Source organism: Euwallacea fornicatus, chromosome 2, assembly GCF_040115645.1.
Source record: "Euwallacea fornicatus isolate EFF26 chromosome 2, ASM4011564v1, whole genome shotgun sequence".
Classification (NCBI taxonomy): Eukaryota; Metazoa; Arthropoda; class Insecta; order Coleoptera; family Curculionidae; genus Euwallacea; species Euwallacea fornicatus.
Window position 1 is genome coordinate 5,747,707 of NC_089542.1, and position 23,074 is coordinate 5,770,780.

Sequence of the window (23,074 nt, forward strand, 5' to 3'; positions counted from 1 at the left end):
TCAACTGAAACCTCCATCTTTATCCTCATTACCATCCTCTCTTACAAAGACCTTTTGTTGAAATCTCTGCCAAGCGTACATTCTTTTGCAACGTGATTTTAAAGTCACTTTGGCTGTATTAATGGAAAACAAGAGGTGTGCCAAATCGGACAATAAAAATATTTTTCGGTCTGGGTCAACACGATATGTTGCTTCAAAGTGCTCTTGTTTTCAGGATTTATTATCGTTAATATACCCAAAACCTTGACAATATAACTGCGCGTTTTTCAATATATTAGAAATAACTTCGAAATGGAATTTGCCTTAATCAACTGAGTTACGTACTAACCGTATTCGAACAAACAATTACCCAGATAAGGCATTAATTACCAGCCTTAACTTTGACCGTAAATTTTATGGCCCATCAAAATTATCACTAAAAAGGCCACGTTGGTCTCATTTCCAAAAACGTCCTTCTTATGGCTTTCGAGCAGTTTGGACTTCCTAATATGGATTTGGATGCGTTTGATGCAGCCATGACATATTAATTAAGAATGTAATGGACGTGTTTGCTTAGCATGCAGATTCTTGTTGGGTTATCAAATTAGTCTTATTATCCCCTTTACTGAAGCGTTTTCATAACGATTTTCGATTGGAACAGAGCCAATTTCCAGCAGGAGTATTTTTAGATTTTTTTGCCCGATCTGCGGTATTTCATAAACATCGTTGATGTGGCAACCAGAGCTTGCCTCAACAACTTCTGGTGCTTATTACCACAACGACAATAAGACCCAAATGACGCTTAAGCATATGCAATATTTTTCCCAAGCAAAGTGGATCACCTAAAAGCAGCTCGTGCGACATATATTCGAAATATCTTTTGTCCGAGACTAAAGACGTCCTCATAGTTATTTTGATGTGACCTTTATTTTCACGTGCTTTACCTTGGGAAGGCCATTGCCATCCGGGAATGCAGTATCTACTGCTGATTTAGATCATGGTTTTACGACATTTCAAAACAACGAATTATTTGCAGAAAATGACTATTTATGTTTCATTATTGGCGCCACAGCGACGTTAGAAAAGAAGGAATGAGAACGGGAAATTTGAGAAAATCAGACGATAATGAGCACAACTCTAGTAGCATCCCTTCGTCTTGGGTTTTTATCATTTTTTTTCTACGCCTCTGTCTTGTAATGCTAACCCGGTGATTTCTCAAAATTACACATGCATTTAGATTATTAAATTGTCTTGCACTGCTAGTTTCAAGTCGGAATATCTATACGGTCTGGCGCGTTTTCATTGCATTATTAACCCAGAGGATAGGGATAATGGCATTCTTCATTCTTGAAAGATGCGTTGAATTTTTCACATCGTCCGTTCCGACCAATTAATGACCAGTGTTCCGGTTTTTTCTTCACACTTGACCGAACTGAAGAAAACCTTCTGTTCTCTTTTCTGTACCAGTTCTAATACAAGTTCAAAATCAAGACGTATCTGAGCCTAAAAAATCGACAAAGCGAGCGGAAAATTCGTTGGCAGATGGGCCAAGAATTCACATGGAATGTAAGGATGTTTGACAATAATTGCGTAATATCCTGCTTATAGACTGTTAATTAAGTTTTCCATTAATAATCTTTTTTGAGTCCACCAAGTGAGAGCCAAAACATAAGTAGAATTGTCCGAACTGTTTACGTATCATTTTTCATATTATTATTTTGTCCTTTTTCTTTTTTTACTTACCTCTTCATATTTGCTCTTGAATTCTTCATGTTATCCTCACAATGCGTCTTAATCTCCACCACAGCTTAATTATAGTGGACGCGCCGTGTCTACCCTCATCAGATCAGGGCTTAAAACTCGCCTTTAAGGCTTTTTTAAACTCAATGTAAACTATTAACAAAAAGGACGCTATAAACTTAAAACCTTTCATTAGCGATTTATCACTAATTTGCTTTAGAAACTCTTTTAAAGTGCCATTTTCCAATTCAGTTTATAGAAGCAAATAGTCCATGTGTCACGTTTGACAAGAGATTAAAGGGATCAGTGTCACAAAGGATATAAGAACGCAACCATGGTCCAGTGGTACGAAATGTCTATGTTACAGGGCAATATTTGGGGATTATTAAAAACTTATGAACTTTTCTTCGGAGAGAATTTGGGATCGCTGTAATTTGTGTGAGTTTCATTCTTGAATGAATGTTTTTAAAGTTTCCAATCTTTAAATTATTAGGGGATGTTATTAGCTCACATAGTTCCTGTTCTCAGTCCCAAAAATATAATTTATAGAAAAAATTGAAGTCTTAAGTACCTACATCGGGGTGTCGGATTTCAACGTGGCGAGCGGGGGGTGCCTAAAATTAGCTTTTATATGTCAGAGATGAAACACTATTTAAAAATTCGCAATAGCGCTGGGGGTTTTTGATACATCTAAAAATAATATTTTCTAAATTTACCCAGCGCGGGATAATTATGTAATGCAATATTTTAGTCGTTTCGACGCAATCCAGAGCCATTCGTTTTCGTCTACATTGCGCCTTTTAACTATAAACAAATTTGTTTGCCTCAATTTTTGCGCCTATTTTTAAACGTCCAACGCGCCTCGACGCTCCGGCCCAATTTAATCCCTTCTCGATCCGATTAAATTCGATTAACTGAACGGTATGCAGATTCTATTTTTAAGGTCCAGCTGCCGTTACTTACTTTTTGGATGACCAGGGGCGAGCCGAAATCCTTCCCGCCCTGCAGCCGGAAACCCCAATTCTGCGAGTCTCCCTTGTTCAGCCGCACCGTTGAGAGGGTAGCTGCCATTCTAGTGGTATCGCACCAACTTCGCGCAACTTTCTTTTTGGCACAAACTTTCCGAAATTGTTCTTATTCAAATCGACGATGTTTAAGAGTGAGTCGTCGTCGGCGTCTCGCTGCAAAGCGTCTCTTTACGAACCAACAGCCCGAGTGGGGAGCCAAGTCGTACCGCGGGTATTAATAGAGTTACGAATAAATAAATTTGGTATTTCGGAATACGCGTCTTGTTTATTTGTGAAATTTGCGGCTAAGGTTCCGATATGTGGGTCGACGGGATGTCACCTCAATTGAACGTAGGGGATGCCTCAAATGACTCACCAGCACAAGCAATATGTAAAGCACTTCATTTGTTTGAGTTTTGCCCACCTAGGTTTAACCTCGATAGGTACCGATGTAATTTCGCAAATAATGAGCACTCCTGAGTAAGAGGTAATTCCTATAAATAAATGCAACAATTTTCGAAATCATGATAAGACACATTATGACAATGAATCAAACATTACACACATTTTCAAAACTTATTTACATATAGTTGATTCACATTTAGTCAAGAAAAATATAAAAATGTACCTAATTCAATGCCCACGTTACACGTTTACCCCCAAGCAACTAATTTTTAAGCATAAATCGAGGGGCGATTTCGAATCGTTCCATAACCTTTATAAGGCTCAATAATATGCGAATTCATCACTGCGCTCTAATACAGGCCCAATGAAAACTTTCCGCTTCGATTTTCAGTATGTAAAATTAAAATGGATACAAACGCTCGAACACTTCGATTTTTTATTCGAGAGGGATCATTTTTTATTGCATTTTCAATTCTAGCCCCAATCCCTGAACTGACATAACAGTTACCCCTAAAGTTTCTAATGGAAAAAGGTGTCGAGTGATATGTCATTGTAAAGATAGTTGTACCCTGATTATAATCACCAAATTTCAAGTCACTGTTATTATTCCCATTGATATAACAATTTGTCAAAGTCCATAAAGAATTTATCACAAAAAAAGCTGCAGACGTCAAAATGAATGTACGAGGATCTTTAAAAGTGAGATATCTCTTAATCCTGTGAACAGAGGTGAATTTTCATGAATGCCACCAAATTATACTCAAAATGTTACGTAACGAAATACAACGTTTTCAACAAAATTTGTTTCATTGTATGGAGGTGAATGGCGGTCATTTTCAGCATTTGATAAATTGATCAAAAAATCAATGTGAAAACGTTTTTATGATTTACCCACTTTAAAAAAAATTATAACAAATAAAACAACATATCCTATTAAATTTGAGGGGTAAAATTCACCTCCGTCCAAACGATTTATAGAAACATAATATAAAATAATAGTATAATAGCTACGAAATTACACGCTTCTAAAGATGACTGAAACTTTAGCTTTTTTTCAAAATTTTTTGGCAGATTTTCGATCTCTCCAAGTTATGCATTTCCCCAAAGTGCACGTACATAAAGAAATCGAGTCGTTTTAGAGACATGGCCTGAAAACCGAAATATTTTTTTTAAGCAACTACTTTGGATCTCAAAGATATGAACAGAGAACACATAAAAAAATTGCAAAACAACACTTTTTAGAAGTGTACTTAATTCAGAGCACCTTTAGTAACACACTCACTTCTTAAACATCTATTTGTATATATTGTAAATGGTACCACCTATTGACCTCAGCTCTTCTCCAGTCAAAATACGGGGAAAAAGAATAATTTTTGACCGATTATGTATTTATATAAAAAATCATTCGTTTCCTATAATTACTCTAGTAAAGAAATGTTTATCAAACTTCCAGCAATTCGCTCCACTTTTTTCATTTCCAAGTCGAAAACCGCGAAATATGCATTTTTAAATAGAATTTCATATATTCACTTCTGGAATATACGCAAAATAACAGAAAAACTTCATAGATCCAGAATAATTGTGAAACAATTTTATTTGACCAAATATTCTATATAACAACATTATATTCACTTAATAATTTCTCTTAAATACATACACATAACAAAATATCTATATGTATATACTATATACTATTAATATTTATGCATCTAGTTATTGATATGATACAATAAACTATAAACAACTTTGATATGTCTGCAAATATCTTAAAAATTAAAAAACGAAGAAATTAGATAATTTTTTGATAAAAATTGCACCCTATCAACATGTTTACACTACTATTAATGTCTTAAATATATATATATCTGAATATAAATTATATTAATATCACAAAATTATTGTCTACACTATGCTAAAAAGCTGCGTTAAATATCGTTATTTCATATCTGTTTTTTTAACACAATATTGAAGACGTCCTAAAACATCTCAATAAAAACACTACTAAAAAATTAACAAAATGCAAACTATATCGTATTGTCTTTAAGCTAAACTCTAAACTAACAATGGCGCTATAGGAACTTACTATAGGTATTGTCTAATATATTTCCCAGATCGGTAGGTACTTCTTTTGAATCAAAATTCTGTCAGTTATTGTCTTCGAAGAAGGAAGAAGTAAGTTGCTCTAAAACTACTAATAGATACATTGTCTAAGATTATTACAGTCTAATAAACTACATTTATCTATAAATCTCTCCATAAAGTTATACATTATGTAAGATTATTACAGTCTAATAAACAGCCTGTATATATAATATCTTATATAGAGCAATTTTTATAGATATATCTGAGATTCAATATTGCGCGACTCCTCCAAATCTCCAATATATATTTTACTTTTCAGTGACGATAGCAGCTTGTCGTTTCAGTTTTGAGCTTACACATGAAATCATAAACAGTCCCACGGCAAGAGAAATGGACATGGATATGTTAGCCCAAATATCATTAACATCATAAAACAGCTTGGAATAAATATTAGTGAATCCTATACCAAAAACTTGAGAAGCAGCATTGAGCAACCCTGCTTGAGTACCTTCAGGTTCAGGATAGGTCAATTCAGATCCTAATTCGAAGCCTACGGGCAGTAGACCAGTCATAAAGAATCTAAAAAGTTTAATTAGATATTTTATCGGAAAAAGAGGGCTTGTCGTTGGATAATTACCCAAGAAATCCGGAAACTAAGTAAACGATGTAAAGACCTTTATTTAATGTGAAAGTGAAGATTATCATTCCAATTAAGGAAAATGCGTAGACTACTATCGTTGTTTCTCTAAAACGTATTTGGTAATAACGCAAATTACTTCAACAAGGAGGTTTACTTGAATTTTCTGGAACGATCAAGGATATATCCACAACAGACTGAACCAACCATTCCTGCTACTGTGATTACAAGGCCAATACGACCTGCGTCTTGTTCAGCCCCCTATAAAATAAATGTACAAAAATGTATACTATCTTATGTATACACGATTCAAACAATTCAATTTCAATTTCAATTTCAAAATGAAGAAACACTATAAGAAAATTGAAAAAAAATTCGTTAACCGCATTGTCAAGAAATTGGCCAGTAGATAATTTTCTTTTAAGATCATAAAGTTTTTATTCAAAAATTTGAATAATTGTTCGTTTTATCCTTAATCATACCTTATAAAACCTCAAAATAATATCACTTAGTAATGTGGAAATGGCATAAAACACTCCAACATTGATTCCGTAGGCCATAAGCAGCAGCACAAAGCTGCGGTTCTTGAACAAATTTATCAGAGATTGTTTAAAGTTCACAGATTCTTCTCCCTGCTGTTGAGCTGCGTATGAGGGTGGAGTTAAAGGAGCATTTTTAAAAACTATAAAGAAATAATTAATAGTGACTTAATAAGCTTTTTTATCTTCTCACATAGAAGCATTAGAAGAAGAATGATTGAGGTCAGAATTGCCACCCCTATGAAAAGGATGTACAGTTGAATGGTTATTTCAGGGACAGTTCCTCCTGTGACTATCATTGGGGGGATGACGAAACCTGCAGCCACGCCAATCTAATAAGTATTATAACGTCATAAACAATACAATCTCAAAGAGGGATCTAGTGATATCACTATATGTTATTATCTTACTAATCTTACTACTGTTAAAGTAATCAGGAGACAAATGATCAGTTCATATTAGGGCACTTGCCTGATTTCCAAAAACCCCGATACTGCATGCTGAAGACACCTGATCAGGCCCAAACCAAATAGCCGCTAATCTAGCTGGTACTGAAAGAACAAATACTTGAGACAGAGCCACTATACTTTGGCCAACAAATCCAACATAAAATCTGCCTGGATCGACTGAAGCTACCTTTATCCAGGCACCCAAACATGTTCCGAAGATCCCGATTAAAATAGCTAATCGCAGACCCTTTGTTAAAAAACCAATTAGCAAATTTGATTTAAAATCGTATAGGGTCCTTACCAACTTTTCCAGTAAATAGCTACCAGGAAAAATAAACGGAATATATAAGATCATGTAAATTAAAGAAGTCCAATTGACCCAGTCTGCAGAGACGTTGTAGTAGTCCCTTATTACGTTGCTGATAATGGTGTATTGGATCCATTGCATCGCATTCGAAGCAGAGAAGAAAACGAACAGAGCCAGAATTAACCATCTTACAGAATAAACTTTAGGTTTTTCGATGCCTGGTAATGAGGTTGAGTCTGGTGGGCATTTGGATTCTGTGTCCAAATGAGGAGGATTCATCGTAAATTAACTACAAATTGATTTTGATTAAACACTTAAGCTAAAATGTTTTCCACCGTGTGTTATTGTGTAGTATAACAAGTAAAAGAAAAATTGTAATATCATTGACATATGCTTATAACTTATTATCTTCATTATCACCAAGAGTCGCAAAACCATGGCGATAAAATATCTATCCAAGTAGTTAACGATAAAGAGAAGATAAATTTCAGTCAAAACATGGTTGTACAGTTAATTAGGATTAATCATTAACGTGGCGAAATGCGGTAGGTCAAGTCAGAAACTCATCCCTGCCCTTCAAATAAAGCCATAGAGCAGTTTCAATGTCAAGATCAATATACCATTTCATTCATAACTTACCAGCGAAAAGGGAGGACGCACGCAACTCACGAGCAACAATTGGCCCTTCCTGATGCTCTCACTTACAAAACATCAGAGCAAATTGATAAATAAACAAGAGTATATTGCAATTACACAGTTAAACAATAAAAAATTAGCTTTAACAAGGGAGACTGAGTGTTGGGGCTATATAAAGCGCATACTCTGCGAAGAGCTGCGGGGGGAATGAAAAGGAAAGTGTGTCAGTGAAACATCTTTTCAATGAGTGTTTTGCGTCGCTCCGGAATACGTAGGTTATCTATAAGAATTTTTGATTTCCACTGACTTACCTTGAACTTAAAGGTTTAATTGGACTACCTGATAAAAACCACATATTTACAACAACCATTGTGAAAAGAATGCTAATTTTCCATTTGTCTGATGAGGAATAGAAATTTCCACATAGTCAGTAGCAATTTTTTAGATATTGGTAATTCGTAAAAGCAATTTACACAGGACGATGATCGGTTCATGAACCACTATAACCAGTGCTTTATTACATTGTGGATGTGTAATGGAAAAAAAAATGGATAAAGATAATAGTAAAGATAATGTTATTTACCGTCAATAATGTCTAAAATCAAATACTAACAAATTCTTATATGAATTACTTTCTAGTTTTACTCCCGAATTAAAGTAATAGCCTTCACATATTTGATATATTTTAAACGGTATAAAATAAAATTTGATATAAAAAATAGTTACTCATAGAATGGACTTTTTGAAGCATTTTCAAGAGTTTATTTAGTAAATAAATCCAATTGGTTACCAAAACCAAATCTATGATAATTCAGTTATCTAAGAGGAATTACGCAATCACACTTAAAATGAAATTAGGAGGATCGTAATATTAGTTACTGCATATTAAAAATATAAATATCACATTTATGCAAATTATAGGCATTCAGGACCCTTCCGTTGTATTATGTATCCATCTCTTCAAAAAGGTAATGTCAAAGTGTAAAATAATCTACATTAGGAGGTAATAAACAAATAATGAAAAGCAACAATTTACTGTAACATAGGCGACTTAATTTTTTTCGCCACACTGTCAACAAAACTTAAAATTCCTTAATTGAACTAAATAATGGCAGATAATGTACTGCACATTATCAACTTTATTACGTACAGGTACATATTTTAAATTAATTTTTTTATTATTATTTCCACTTCAACGTACTTATACTTCATAAAACTTCAAAATAGTATCACTTAGCAATGAAGACATGTAAAACGCCCCGCTTCGCACCTCATTAACAACAAAAATAAAACTAATACTCCGTACATAACGTACATCTGGTGCAAAAAAAATAAATAAAATTAAAGACAAGCGAAAATATCAGTAATTTTTCTTGCAGTGGTAACTGGAGTGACCCTCATTAGAGGAGGCAAAGGCCCCATAGTAGTCTGGCACTCGCTTTGAATGTCCAAAATTTCCGATTGAATTTCAGGATTCAATATCATCTTGAATCGTTGCACTGGAGTATATTCTAAACAATTGTAATTTGGGTTTCTGACTTCTACTGTAAGATTTGTGGCTGGTGAAGTGGTAAGTCTTCGTAATTTAACTGGGACTCCATTGATTCGCTGCAACTGCTGGCTTCGAATTCTTTGAAACCGCGATTGTACTGTGAATAACCGGTTCAGTTTGGTTCTATTATTTTGGTTTGGACCCTAAAATCAAAGTGTCAGTATTAAAAGTATTATATATTTACCTTATTATTTATTTATTACAAAACTATTATTTCCATTATTTCTGAAAAACTTCTTTTTGGGGAGGATAGATGAAGTATTAGTTCCTAATGGTACCATGCGCTTCAATCTTATTTGTTTAAGTCCAAGTCTCTGGTGCACTGGCCCTTTGTCAGCTCGGGTCATTGGACTTTCATTTTGTGGATATTTTTCGTAATACTTAGCTTGAGCAATCTGCTTTTTGGTGTTGTTTATTAACGGCTCTAAATTCCTGGATACTATGTCATCAAGTATGATGGTAGGTTGATTAACATCCATAAGGCGCCGCAGCCTTACCAATGGTCCTATAATTAAATTCAAAGTGCAGATATTTCAATGAAAAAGAACGGTATGAAAATGTTGTTTAATATACAATACAACTAATATGGTTGTTTCCTTTTCATATGTTTATATACCAAAATTATTGATGAGCTAGTAATTTAACCAAGAGTATAGAAAGGAAGGAATAAATCAGTATCAAACTATTGAATTCCTAGTTTGCATGACTTTAATGAACCTGCAATACCGGCATTGCAGAGTACGGAAGACGTGAACTGTCTTTTCTTTTACTTATTCAAAGCATTTGATAGTTTTAAATGAAATTCTACTTGACAGGTAACCCCAAATAAAAAAAAACTGATATTGCCAGGCAAGCAAGGTCTGTTGTACATTAAATCTCAAGTGGTGAAGCAGTATTTTTTAGTCGCATCTCTTCAATCTTAATCAATAATCTCTTCAAAATCATGGAATTTTAATTGATTGAAATTGTACAATAATTAACAATGTGAATAGTACTACCTTTTTAACCCTTAAAGGATGAGTGAATTTATTAAAGTTATTTAAGCACTATTTTGATTAATTAAAAATTTTGGAAGAATAATAATTCTATATTGAAATGATGCAGTGCATTTTTCTTAAACTACTTCAAGGAAATTATCATTTGCAGAAAGTATAAAATTGAAAGAACATGATATGTAGATATATCTATGTGACTCTATCAATCTTATGCTTGAAATTGGATACATATCTACTAATGCATTGAAAATTTTAATCTCAAACTGTTATATGCATGTTATGCTGTAAGAGTGCTGACTAAGCATTATAATTTAAACACACTAAATGTCACTTAATACAGTCTCTGTATTATCTAGTGGTGTAAACAAAAACAAATATATGTACAAGAAGCAAAAAACAAGTAAAAAAAAACAAAGACACTTGAAGGGTTGATCTTCCACTTCCAAACGCAACTCTATGTGTCCTCTTAAATTTTGCATTGATCTTAAAAAGGCCCTTTTCATTTTGGTCCTTAAAATTGCTATGATCTTCCTTTACCCCTCATTAATATCAGTGAGGAGTACAAATTTATATATAAGATTTTTTAGTTTTGCTGTAAATGATAATCTAATGGAGGAAGATCTCATGGAAGTACCAGCCATCTTTCTAGTGTAATCTGACAAAGCATCATTTGGTTTAAACCAAAGATTATTCAAGTGGTTAAAACAAACGTTTTTATCAAAATAATCTGTAAGGTAGGTCCTTAAAAAAATGTATACAATGGGGTAACAAGTGATTTTCATTTATAAGTTAACCTTAAAAATGTATCTGTAACCATGTCTATGGTTGATGGACAGAAACTATAATTTCTAATCATATTAGAAAAATAACAAAGGAAAATTTGAACCTACAGCGTCAGTTTGAAGATGCACTGAAGTCGATTCTAAAACCCCTTAAACTAAGGAGTGATTATTAAAAATTATGTTTACATATATATAGCTTGCTAGAGATTTAATTAATAATATATACGAATGAATTTATAGGTGATACTTTTGTACCAAATTAAGCACTGAAGTCTCTAAATTTATGGCAAAAAATGATAGAATACATGTCAGTAAACCACATATAAATTTGAAGGATCTTACCATTTACAGCCATGTATTAGGACAGATTTGTGACGTTCTAGAAAGCCTTACAAATATGTTTTACTAAAAAATTGAAGTTTTAATATAAATAAAATTAAATTGCAAAAAAGAAATGTTTACATTCAATAGCATTACCAAACATCCCATGCAAGCCCAAAATGAAAAAGAAAAGATTTGAGAATTTAAGGAATCAACAATTGATGTTGTTGACGTTCAGCTTGTGGCGGAGCCAGCAGCGCGTCAAGATGTCAACTGTCAGACTATGATAGTTCGACGTGCGCCAGAACAATCTGTCGGTTTCCTAGGCGATTTAAACTAAACAGCCGGCGGGAAACGGCCTCCAGAACTTCCGGTGGGACGTTCCAGAACGTTCAGCCGGGAGGGTATAAAAGGCAAGGTTGCGCAACGACGCATCCTCTAATGTTCTCGATTCTACTGGCCTACACGGTGAGAACGAATTTTCGGCTCCTCACAATTACTTGGTGAACATACTCGACAATCAAAAATTTAGTCTTAAGGTTTATAAGTTTATTGTGTACCGTAATATACATATTTGCAAGTGACGTAAATTTACTCCAAATCCCGAGCATAGTCTAAGTTCTGAAAGCGTAAACACTACCACGCCGACTTGGACAAGCGTTATTAATGTTAGAAGCGTTACTAAAGAGAGACAGCATATTAATAAGGTGGAATCTACTAAAATGATGTAAACTTTATATACGTTATATGTTACCATCTATTCTAATCATATAAGTTATATATTAATTATTAATTAAGACTATTTATATTTATTTTATTATATATACCAATTTAGTTTGTACTCAATGAAGACTGTGTGTACGACTATGTAGAAGTTGTGGATTTTCAATATCTTTACTTAACGCTTATTTATAATAAGTATTTATTATTAAAAATTGAACTAAAAAAGCTAAGCAAAGAAATATAAACGTTTTCCAAATTTTTTTTTCCAATTACGTTCGGAAATATATAGAAAATACACAGTATTTTAGCTGTAAACATCTTCACAGGATACATTTTTTACAGAATATCTAAAGGAAAATGAACAATTTAGGCAATCAGATATATGTATTTATATATAGTGTAGCTTGGTTTCCATTCAAAATTTGCGGTTTCTTAAATGTATCAAGCGTAGATTGCGACACAGGATATAGTTTCAGAAAAACTACTGTTGATGAAGAACAAGATATTTTTACATTTAAAAGACTTGGAGATTGACATTCTACCGCGGTGACAAAGGACTATTTACACGAATCCGTCTTAAAAAATGAATATTCAAATCAAATAACAGGGCATACGCGTCCAAAAGTAGAAACATAATCAATTTTAACTTTTTTAAGTGGTTAAAAACGATACTACCTAATCTCTCTAAAGTGAGCCCCCTTAATTGAATAACATATAACTTGACAAATTGTACTATTACTAATTTTAACTGTTAATTGCCGTGATGTACGAAAGAAAATACTTTTGCTTCCTGAGGAACAAAAGTTATTCCTTGACATGAAAAGGGAAAGTTCTATTTTTTATGAAGCTATTAGGAAATAGTATATTATACATTAAGGTTATTGAATGCGTTACTGTGACTTTACTGTCGAGTTGTAATAAAAAAAATGATTTTGTAATGTTCCTAAATAGTGCCTAAATCAAACATAAATTAAGTAGGAAACAATTAAAAATATCTGCGTATTAGATCTGAATATCGGCGATGATGTTTCTTTTGACATGCATTACCATAGCAATAATAAATAAAACATCAAAGACAATGATGCATTGTGATCAATTCGCTCGTGTTTCATAGATTGTAAATAATAAACGTATGTATACGTGTCATAACGTACTTCTCATTCATCTCACACACCCAATGATGGAGATTTTTCAAGGTATTTTATACAAAATAAATACTAATGAAAATTCGCCAATTTAGCCAGAATTTTTATGGTTAACATCTATTTCGTGGTTAGAATTGACAGATTATCAACAATTTTTGAAAAATATATTAAAAAAATTCGTGGATAAATTCCTGTTTCAACAACTTACTTCCCTAATACGCCAATTTCATTAAAACTCTCTCCAAAAATGGACCAAGTCATTTTCCATCCTGATCACTTTGAGGTAGGTCTTTGCAGGGCAAGTTCCCATCGTGTCATTCCCTATATTGATAAATCTATGTTTTCTAGTATCTTCGTATTTTTTCAGATATTAATAGACCTCAGGGGGTTTCGCCCCGAAGAAATTAAATGCATATTAACAGCAAACACTGTGGAAGTGATCGCTCAAAATGCTCAACAAATGGAGAATGCACAAAAAATACTCTATTTAGTCAGGCAGTACCTCTTACCCAAAAATGCTTCTTCTGAACAGGGCTACTGTTGCCTTGTGGGAGAAGGAATGTTATTCATAACAGCCCCATGGATAATGTAGATAATAGAAAAATTAAATATATCAAAAAAATCACTCAAGGATCCTGTTATTTTTTCATTAAAGTGAATTTCTTTACGTGCACAATGAGGGGGAAGAAGATTTAAATAATAGGAAAGTTATTCCATTGACCTGTTTTATTCGATCAAACAATTAACAGATCCATTTTTTTATTCACGCCACTTGAGGACTTACATTTTCAGTCGATCACTATACTGCCCACTGATCGCCAAAAGAATATACAATCAAGGTGACGAGCACATTCTAAATGCTATCAAAAAACGAGTACCTATTTTACTAACTAAATATTTTCAAGGTAGTGCTTTTGTAGCTATTAAATGCGCGAAGTTCAAGAGTAATTTGAATTAACAAATACATGTATTCATGATGTAATTTAAGAAGATTTAATAACATAAATTATTGATTGTGTCAAAGGAGGAAGTAATTGCTTCGGCATTTTTAAGTGCAACTGCACTGTTGAAAGTTGGTGATGTTTATATTAGTGATAGTAGAACCAGGTTTAGATGTCAAGAGTACAATTTCAGAACATAGTGTTCGTGAATTTTCCATGAAGGTGATTTATTTAAGAAATTCTACTCGTACGGAGATTTCTATTTTATAATAATCAAAAAGAAGGAATTAAATTGTTTTAATTTATTTAAATAATTAAACATTAAATTTAAATATCTTTTGATAGAAAAATTTCAACAGTAGTAGAGGGGCAATCAGAAAACTTATTTCAATCTACAATAATTTTTATGGGTGTTATCTTTATTTCTTGTTAATTTGGTGACCTGAATGACTATGTTGCAGTTCTTATTACCAATGCTGGGAATACCTAATCCTTGATGCGTTGATGAAACAAATTTTACTACTTTATAAAAGCATTTACGAATTTTCTATAACCTGATACCACACTAATTTTCCTTTTTTTGAAACAAACCAAATTCGTAAAAAATGTTTTCAAGTCAAACTTATTAAAATACTATTAAATAATAAGAAACACTTTTATTGCCCATTTTATTTCACACAATTCGACCTCCAAGAGCCGCACTTTAATTGTGTACGTGCACCTCAACTTCTGAGTAGTAATTAAACCGCACAAATTGGCGAAAGAATAAACACATCACACCATGAACGAATTTCAAAATCTGTGGATTTTTTCACATGGCATTTATTGTTTGTAACTATGTGAATCTAAAATTGTTAGCGAATCACAATTGCGTATTGCAAAAAATTAGGAAAAGATTGAATTAAATTAATCTTAAATCGTGTCCAAAGCATATATAGGTAACCTTAGGTTAGGGAAAATATTATGAAAGAAATGTTAGTCTTCAATATCATCATTATATCCACGTAGATGTAATTTTACTAAAGTTCAATGTCGTTGTTGTTGAACCGCACATTGATTATTTATGCAAATATTTTATGTACTAAAGAAAACCATATTTGTCAATGTTAATTTTAAACTACCGAAATTGTCAATATTTAGTTATTACTTAACTAAGGGAACTGAGTTTTGTAATAGTAATTAAAATTCATAATTAATAAAAAAATATTATTTACTGTAATTGCATCTTAAACTAAATGTTATAGTAGATAGCATGTATTGATAGCTACTTGAAATTGGCTCATGCTAGCATAGGGAAAAATGATCAATATACACTTTCCAATATATGATGTTTCGTAATTAATTGCAATAAATAATGTTAAACAGCAATGGTTCTATATAAGTACGTATCGAAAACATATCAGGATGGTTTAATTGCGTTGGGCAGAACTGGGTTAATCACGTGCACTGATTGGAAAATTCAATAAGGGTTGGTGTGCTTTGGGATTTCTAAAGTAAAAATAATTAAACGTGAAGGAAAAAAAAATCTCTTATTTGGCAACAATAAACCAATAAAAAAATTGATGGAATAGTACATACATTTTATGAAAACCTTGTAAGACTTTATTGAGGCGAACTATGCTGCAAGTTGCCACAAGACCATTTGATTATATATATCGATTACAAATAGATTGAAATTTATGAGAAACGGAAAAACAACATCTTCACTTAAAGCGGAGCTGCTAATGAAAAATTTGCTGCATAATGGTGCTCATAGCGAATGGTGAAGGCTGAAATTTTATGAAGATTTTGTGTTGCAAATCAGCGAAGAGATACATTACTGAGACCCGCACTTTATTCAATATAAACACTTCCTAATATTTAGATATCATTGTTTTTTTTTACCGCAAAATTAATCAAAACATTTATCTAAAAATCCATCGAAATAATAGTATTATTTTATTATTCATGCCATATATTTTCTTCTTGGTCATCTTTGCAGCAACACCTATTAGAAGTGTGCAGTTACGTAACGCAATTTTTCTGTACACTTTGCAAATTATACGTGCTCAAGATGTAAATTTAAAACATCAGGCAAAACCATTCATTTCTTTGTAATGTAAAAGCAGGACGAAAAATATGAAGAAACACCTTGTATTTCATGCTTAACGTTTTTATTATCTTGCCTGGCTGCAGTAGATTCATATCAGAATTTTACTATAATTGATTCACACGGAGCAGTTCATACTAGAATTGGTTATAAAACAAAATTTAGCAAACGAGAGACAAACATTTGGATAATTGCGTCCACCATTTAGTCAAGGAATTTGATTCAAAAAACTTAAAAACCCTGATTTCAATCAGATCTTTAAGTGTTTAACAAATTGAAAAATTAATTAGGAAATCTTAGTTTTCATAAAGTAATAAAAAAACGAGTGTTTCAAGAAATCCGTGGAAACCTTTAAATAATTTAAACATTTTGGCGCTGTTCTTAAGAAAATTTGAGAATTGTTTGGTTCAGAATAAATCAACTAACAGTCTTTAAGTTTTATTTAATGTTTAGTAAAAATCAGAAAAAAAGTCTTTAGAAATGAGCTACAAAGTTATATAAAAAAATTCTAGCTAGGTTAATGATTTAAATGGCAACACGGCGTATGAGAATTGCTTCTAAGGCGTACGTCAAAGTTTGGCAAAACGGGCAGTTTTATTTGAAGGAGTTTGAGCAAGCAACATTGCCACTCGCAGCTAATAGTCTGATGTTTTAGGAACTAAATTTAAGAACTATTTACTAGAAAAAAATTGATATTAATTTAAATTTCAGACACTAATGGACAACCAAAAAAAAAATTTAATGGTACCAATAAAAAGGAGAACACAATTTTGTTGTTTCGCAACCTTTAATTGGCGTCAATCTCAACTGAAAATCATAAAAAATTCTCACCTAAGATAAATGAAAATAATAACTTTTCAAGATTTTAAAGTAGTCCAAATTATGCAAACACCTCCGATTACATCTCATCTCCTCTAAACAACAATCGCGAGTACCATTGAAATTTACCCAACTGCACCGCCTGAAGAAGACCGGTCAATTACGGTAATTGTAACTTTACCGGGTAATGGGGGGATGCATGCACGGGAATCATTAGAAAGGGGGGTCGCCCCAAGGTCCGAATCTCCACTATAAAAGACATCGGAAGATGAGGCGTTACAAGTCAGTCACCTTTCAGTACTACGAGATGAAGGTAAAGTTTGCTCCCTGAGTAGTAATCGATTTGTGATTTTTGAGGGGTATATAGGGCCGATTTAAATCCGTTTTGCTTTCAGGTGTTTGTCTGTTTGTTAGTGGTGGCAACCGCGGTCAGTCTTAGTGAAGGTAAGTTTTTTGAAAAGAAAAACTGCAAAAAAAAAGTTATAATTAAATTTAGGTGGATTCCTTGGGGGAGGAGGAGGAGGAGGAGGAGGCTATGGAGGAGGCGGCGGCGGAGGCTGGAAATCCGGTGGAGGTGGCGGATGGTCCAGTGGCGGCGGTAAGTAACGTCCTTCTTTCAGTTAGTGTTTAAGATTAAGTAATGCAAATTCGAATAAATGTGAAAAACCATGTAAATTAATTTATAGGCGGATGGAATCTTGGCGGCGGCGGATTTGGCGGAGGCGGTGGATATGGTAAAACCCAAAATCTCCCCAAAACAACATAATCTCATTCGTAGTTTAACCACATACTTAACTTCATCGTAACAAAAATTCATTTGTCCAGCCCCATATTAACATAAACTAATATTTTTTTATGTCTTTTATCATCGTTTTATTCGATTCATTCTAAACAATTTTTCAGGAGGCGGCGGAGGCTGGAAATCCGGCGGAGGAGGTGGTTTCGGAGGAGGTGGGTATGGCGGAGGCGGCGGCGGCGGTGGCGCTGTGAAAATCATCAAAATCATCGTGCCCAGCGGAGGCGGTGGCGGAGGCGGCCATGGCGGCGGTTTCGGCGGTGGCGGCGGTTATGGAGGGGGCGGTGGATACGGAGGTGGTGGCGGATGGAAATCCGGAGGTGGTACGAGATTTGTATATATTTTTCGTTGTGACTGTAACCCGCTTCTTAACTCTGTACAGATGAATGTTTTGACTAATTTAAGAGTGAATTTCGTTCACCATTTGTTTGACTGTAAAAATCAGGTATTTCATTATTAATGGCCCTTACAGCGTCAGTAATAGAGACTGACTCAATGAGTATTTATATGTACAAATGACTTAGAAATGCGTAAAATTTGATTCACGAAATTGGTGTCCCAATGTAACTCGTGAATCGAAAATCAATAAATTTTAGAATACGTGTTTATGCATCCTGGAGCAGCAGTAACTGCAACCATAGATGAGAACAGCAATTAGAATGCACGGTTGCACGGAGTGAATTCGTGCATTTAAATCGTTTAATAACTTAATTTTCATTCATGCGCGTTGACTTAAAATTTAACGATGATTTCCAATGAGCTTGTTACGATACATATGATTATTCAATATTTTTTTATTTACAGGAGGAGGGGGCTGGAAATCCGGCGGAGGCGGCGGTGGCTGGTGGTAAACCGTTACAGAGCAAGGAAGTTTGACTCAACTCAAAATTCTCCCTTCACGACCATTGAAACATCAACTCGAAATTGTAAATTTCCATTATGTAAATATTGTGTAATATATTTTTTTGTATATTAATAAGAATTTTATTTCTGATTCCTTTTGAAACATACTAGGCCACTCATTGTAGTCAACTTCGATATTCAAATATTTCCAATTGCAACTATTGTTTGCCACTTAATTTGCAAAAAACCGAAGGTGACGGGAAGAACATTGCAAAATATAAGAAAGCGGTAATTATTTGAATGAATTCACCTGATTTTTCAGAATCAATTTGGACAAACTACGCCACTGATTATATAGAGGTTCTCTTCCGTTCTATATTGAATTGGAAAGTTTTTACTTTAAACCCAATAAAATCAGAGGTGTAGAGAAAGATATTTCTAAAACTAAAAAATTGCATTTAAAGAGCAATTAAAAGAAAATCGAGATATTTGTAGGAAAGATGCAGCGTCACTGATTTTGTACAGTTTTAATCCCCAAATATTTCTCACCTGCACTCGTTACTCGCCACTTGAGATCCAAAAAGTTAGGCATAGAGCGTGGGACAGGATATTTCTAAATGTAAAAAGGAAGTTTTAATATATATATATATATATATTATTTAAATAAGTATTATTAAATAAGTTTAATTTTTTTTCAGAAACAACTTGGATATTCCTTGGAGAATCCATGTCACTGATTATGTAAATTGTAGTCCCCTGTTAAATCTCCATTGGATTTGCAACTTTTTACTTTAAATCTATTTAAATAGAAACGTACTTAAGCGTAATATATTTCCAAAACTAAGTACCTACTGATAACTTAGTGCAGCACACCTCTGAAAATCTGCAAAAACGCTTAATAACACAGAGAAATAGTGAATATCTAGATTCCCTAAAGTTGACAAAAACAACTTCTTGAATGGTATTTTTTATGAAAATTTATAGAAATAAATCGGCCAAGATATCTTTAAACGCCGACGTGGTCAGGAGGGGATAAGACACGAAACGCGGCCTTAGCTACATCTTGAAATAGCAGTCCAGGTCTCAGTCCTACCACCTCCTTCGTTTTATCTCCAAAAGTCACGTTTGAAATCTCAGTTTCCACATATTATTGGAGTGCGTGGTTATTGCTCGTCGCAAGAGTGGCCTTGACGCCGTTCCGGTCACTTTCATTGCTGCGGGACCAGCAATTCCTACACCTTCCGCCACAGTACCCTCAGATTCCACATTTTCGCTTCCGGAAAGTCCGGGAAAAACCTTTTTGCCTCTTGACGAATTCTCGTTTTTTATTTAAAACAATTAGATGAGCAAGCTAACCCTTTTATTGACGGAAAGAAAAATATTACTCTATATAAATTATTGTTTATCGAGGGGTACCACCTAAGTTTTCTTAAACGTCCTTAACTAGTATTTTTAAGCTTAACTTAAGAAATTAACAAAAAAAAACAAAACAAAAGGAGAGAAAACAGAATTCTCTGCAGACAATTTCTAAAAGTGCTTAAACCTAGACTACCGATTAACCTGGATTGTCTTTGTTTTTTCTTGAGTGTCGTCCTTACACGTCCAAAACTCAAGAGGAGAGTTTCTTGGTTACCATTTGTTAAGAAGCTGATCTTTCAATCCTTCAGTCGAGGTTAGCAGAACTGACACTGGGATTCTTGCGAATGCGGATGGCACTTAGCAATACCAATGTCCCTTACTTAATTTCTTCTTTAAGGTTCGAGTAATCAGTTTTTTGGGGGACAAAATCTTTCTCTGTTTTTCTGAGTTCACTACTCACATTTCATTGGGTTCACACTTCACTCAATTTAACTTTGGCAGGAGATTACATGAAAATTTACTTAATTATAAGGAACACCTTGCAGTAACTTTTAGTGAATATATTTTTTTCTCTTATCTTATTACGGAGTGAACTTAAAATACAAGTTTTCCAAGAGAGGGTATTCCCAGGAAATCTAATTCAGTTTTCTGCAAAATGCAACAAGTTCGAAGGGCAATTGAGAACTCTTGTTCTTCGTCCGAAATGTAAGGGTTTCATAGTCCGGCTGCATCCTTTATTTTTTTTCAAATTACATATCACCCTGTTTATTAATTAGGCTGAACTTTGGACGTAAGGTCCTTAACATGAAGTCTCAGAGGGTGACAAAATTTTAGCTTAATTTAATGCTAAATTTACAAGAATTTTTCGATTAGATCACTTTGTTAATGATCTAACTAATGGGGAAAAACCGTACTTTATTCGAGAAAGGGGACTTCTTCGTTGGCACGGCAGCTTTAGTCGTCCAAAGACGAAGAAGAACCATGGTTCTTTCGATAACAAGAGACTTTCCATTTAAATTTTCCTTAAGTTTAACAAAAAATCATTGGACTGAAGAGTTCTTCAGCGGGCAATTTTTTTTTTAATCAAAATAGTCGTATGGACAAGGCGTATTCATAACAATATCCAAGTTTCAAACTCATGGCCTTAATGGACGACTTCTCCCTATTGATCTCCAATCTCATAGTTTCACTTAAAGCAATTGGAGCGAACTTTGAGGCGGTATAAAAATTTGGATAGGGCCCAAAGCTTTGTTCATTTTTAGAAGGGTGTCCAATATTTATTCTTGCTCAGTTAAGTCACATTTGAGTGAGTAGAGCTTATTCTTCTTTCCGCGGGGCACTCGCCAGTTTTTTTCTAAGAATTCACTTCTTATGCCAATTCCTCTCATTACCACTCCGGACCTGACCCAATCTTCGGTTATAGCCTTTTCAATGCCTGAAGAAGCCCCTGTGACTATTGCGATTTCGTCAAAGAAGCACTATAATGAAGGAGGGAACGTCATGATGCTTTCGCCGAGATTTAATTTTGAATTAGTAATCTACTTATTACTTTATTTTTGTTGGTCAAGAGGCACTAAATCTGTTATGTCTAGCCGCATTGGTATTCTTCTCTTTCAAGGAAGAGTTTCAGAAAAATCAACTCTGGTGGTTACCTAAAATCACCGAATTTTATTTTTAAATGTGCATTAAAGGAATCCATTGATTACCATTAAAAGTAATTCCCATTGTTTATCCAACGTGAACAAACACCTGAAGCCTTTGCTTAGCTGATGGTCATTGAAGTACGTTACAAAATTTCGAAGTTCATCGAACTCAAGAGCATGTAATTAAACTTATTTCTTCTGTTCGAGGCTTTCAGAAAAGGTCATTATAAATCACCTTAATTTTGTTCTAAACCGTCAGCCTTTAAAGTTTAGATGTGGGCAACTATAAAGAACCGTATTGCGCAGTTTTCCTGCTGTTTTTGTTTGATTTATAGGCACAAAGATGGGATGCAGTGATGTTGATTTTTAACCGCAGGAGATTGCTTAATATCGTTCTATTACTTGTGGATATTGCAAGATTGCTAATTCTTATGTAATTATATTAATAATAATTAACGGTTTACGCGAAAAAATACAGATCTGAGGCGATTGTCATCTGCAATGTCAGTAGCGGCACACGAATATTTTCAAATATACCAAATTATGCTGAAACACTTATTACAATCCTAAAGGACGAATTGCATGGTTTGAGACACTAAACTTGATAGGTTACTTGTTTTAATTTTTTTTAACATTAATTTTGAGTGTGTACGCCACTGATAATACAGGAAGGACACCTCATGTTTCATTTTTTGAATTTTTTGAATTTTTGAACTAATGTTAAAATTTTGAGAAGTTTTCTGTATTGCCTATAACCTCTAAGGATTGAAAAACTTCTGTTTCAAATGCTGAGAACCGTATAGACACGATTGTGCTTTTCTGGAAATTTAAAATGTAGTTTAGGAACCTCCACACAAATCTAAATAATGAGTTTATATCAGTGGTGGAACATGTTTAGTTCACATTCAGAAAACAATCGGAAAACATCTATAAGAATTTCAAAGTATGTATTTTTTACATTTCTTTAAACATAAAACTCTATAGATAACACCTCTGCCTTTTTAGTAATGGTGGTGTGAAGTTTTAGAACTAAGACGAAGTCGAGAAACAATTGGTCTTTGTTGCATTAAACGTGGAACACATCTATTTCAAATGCATAAAATTACCGAAAATCACTTTTCAAGTAATTAAAGATACATTTTGAGAGGTGAAGTATAAATTTTAATTAACTTATTGGACCAGTCACGAAACATATATTTTTTAAACGTGGAAAATAAACGAAAAATTCGTCTTATGATTGTAAAAACATATGAATAATTCGAAACCTCAAGCCCAATAATTAGAT

General features: G+C 33.6%; 5 protein-coding genes across 17 annotated transcripts in view; 2 read left to right on the plus strand and 3 right to left on the minus strand.

The window, feature by feature from the left end:
- The window catches only part of Zasp52 (Z band alternatively spliced PDZ-motif protein 52), a 24,723-nt gene extending 21,770 nt beyond the window's left edge, over nucleotides 1-2,953 (minus strand). For 2 of the 4 annotated variants that reach the window (XM_066300493.1, XM_066300468.1), the window contains exon 1: nucleotides 2,683-2,952. In XM_066300493.1, the coding sequence (XP_066156590.1) occupies nucleotides 2,683-2,790 (108 nt within the window). In that variant the 5' untranslated portion in view covers nucleotides 2,791-2,952. Of the gene's footprint in view, nucleotides 1-2,682 lie in introns of all 4 variants that reach the window. The other 2 variants (XM_066300474.1, XM_066300483.1) reach the window with 2 other exon arrangements.
- Nucleotides 2,954-4,700: 1,747 nt separating this feature from the next.
- On the minus strand, nucleotides 4,701-8,216 carry HisT (Histamine transporter). 2 transcript variants are annotated; one of them, XM_066291965.1, is made up of 8 exons: nucleotides 8,093-8,216; nucleotides 7,140-7,434; nucleotides 6,861-7,085; nucleotides 6,583-6,721; nucleotides 6,333-6,532; nucleotides 6,008-6,111; nucleotides 5,851-5,958; nucleotides 4,701-5,792 (listed from the first exon to the last, which is right to left on the minus strand). In XM_066291965.1, exons 2-8 carry the CDS (start codon nucleotides 7,422-7,424, stop codon nucleotides 5,522-5,524), a joined length of 1,332 nt encoding a protein of 443 aa, XP_066148062.1. In that variant the 5' UTR covers nucleotides 7,425-7,434; nucleotides 8,093-8,216; the 3' UTR covers nucleotides 4,701-5,521. The 2 variants fall into 2 exon arrangements, with proteins under 2 accessions (XP_066148062.1, XP_066148053.1); XM_066291956.1 differs by lacking the exon at nucleotides 8,093-8,216 and adding an exon at nucleotides 7,785-7,970.
- Nucleotides 8,217-8,339: 123 nt separating this feature from the next.
- On the minus strand, nucleotides 8,340-19,747 carry LOC136344474 (uncharacterized). 7 transcript variants are annotated; one of them, XM_066292029.1, is made up of 4 exons: nucleotides 19,640-19,747; nucleotides 19,337-19,400; nucleotides 9,537-9,838; nucleotides 8,340-9,476 (listed from the first exon to the last, which is right to left on the minus strand). In XM_066292029.1, the coding sequence occupies exons 2-4, from the start codon at nucleotides 19,377-19,379 to the stop codon at nucleotides 9,123-9,125; spliced, it is 699 nt and encodes a 232-aa protein (XP_066148126.1). In that variant the 5' UTR covers nucleotides 19,380-19,400; nucleotides 19,640-19,747; the 3' UTR covers nucleotides 8,340-9,122. The 7 variants fall into 7 exon arrangements, with proteins under 7 accessions (XP_066148126.1, XP_066148085.1, XP_066148094.1 ...); XM_066291988.1 differs by lacking the exons at nucleotides 19,337-19,400; nucleotides 19,640-19,747 and adding exons at nucleotides 11,453-11,515; nucleotides 11,573-11,681; XM_066291997.1 differs by lacking the exons at nucleotides 19,337-19,400; nucleotides 19,640-19,747 and adding exons at nucleotides 11,453-11,515; nucleotides 11,588-11,662.
- Nucleotides 12,424-13,924, plus strand: LOC136344524 (alpha-crystallin A chain-like). The gene is made up of 2 exons (XM_066292069.1): nucleotides 12,424-13,582; nucleotides 13,667-13,924. Exons 1-2 carry the CDS (start codon nucleotides 13,547-13,549, stop codon nucleotides 13,889-13,891), a joined length of 261 nt encoding a protein of 86 aa, XP_066148166.1. The 5' UTR covers nucleotides 12,424-13,546; the 3' UTR covers nucleotides 13,892-13,924.
- Nucleotides 17,402-18,926, plus strand: LOC136344506 (uncharacterized). 3 transcript variants are annotated; one of them, XM_066292044.1, is made up of 6 exons: nucleotides 17,402-17,461; nucleotides 17,544-17,592; nucleotides 17,645-17,746; nucleotides 17,835-17,882; nucleotides 18,052-18,267; nucleotides 18,749-18,926. In XM_066292044.1, the coding sequence occupies exons 1-6, from the start codon at nucleotides 17,417-17,419 to the stop codon at nucleotides 18,793-18,795; spliced, it is 507 nt and encodes a 168-aa protein (XP_066148141.1). In that variant the 5' UTR covers nucleotides 17,402-17,416; the 3' UTR covers nucleotides 18,796-18,926. The 3 variants fall into 3 exon arrangements, with proteins under 3 accessions (XP_066148141.1, XP_066148149.1, XP_066148158.1); XM_066292052.1 differs by having other exon boundaries at nucleotides 18,052-18,264; XM_066292061.1 differs by lacking the exon at nucleotides 17,835-17,882.
- Nucleotides 19,748-23,074: the final 3,327 nt, after the last annotated feature.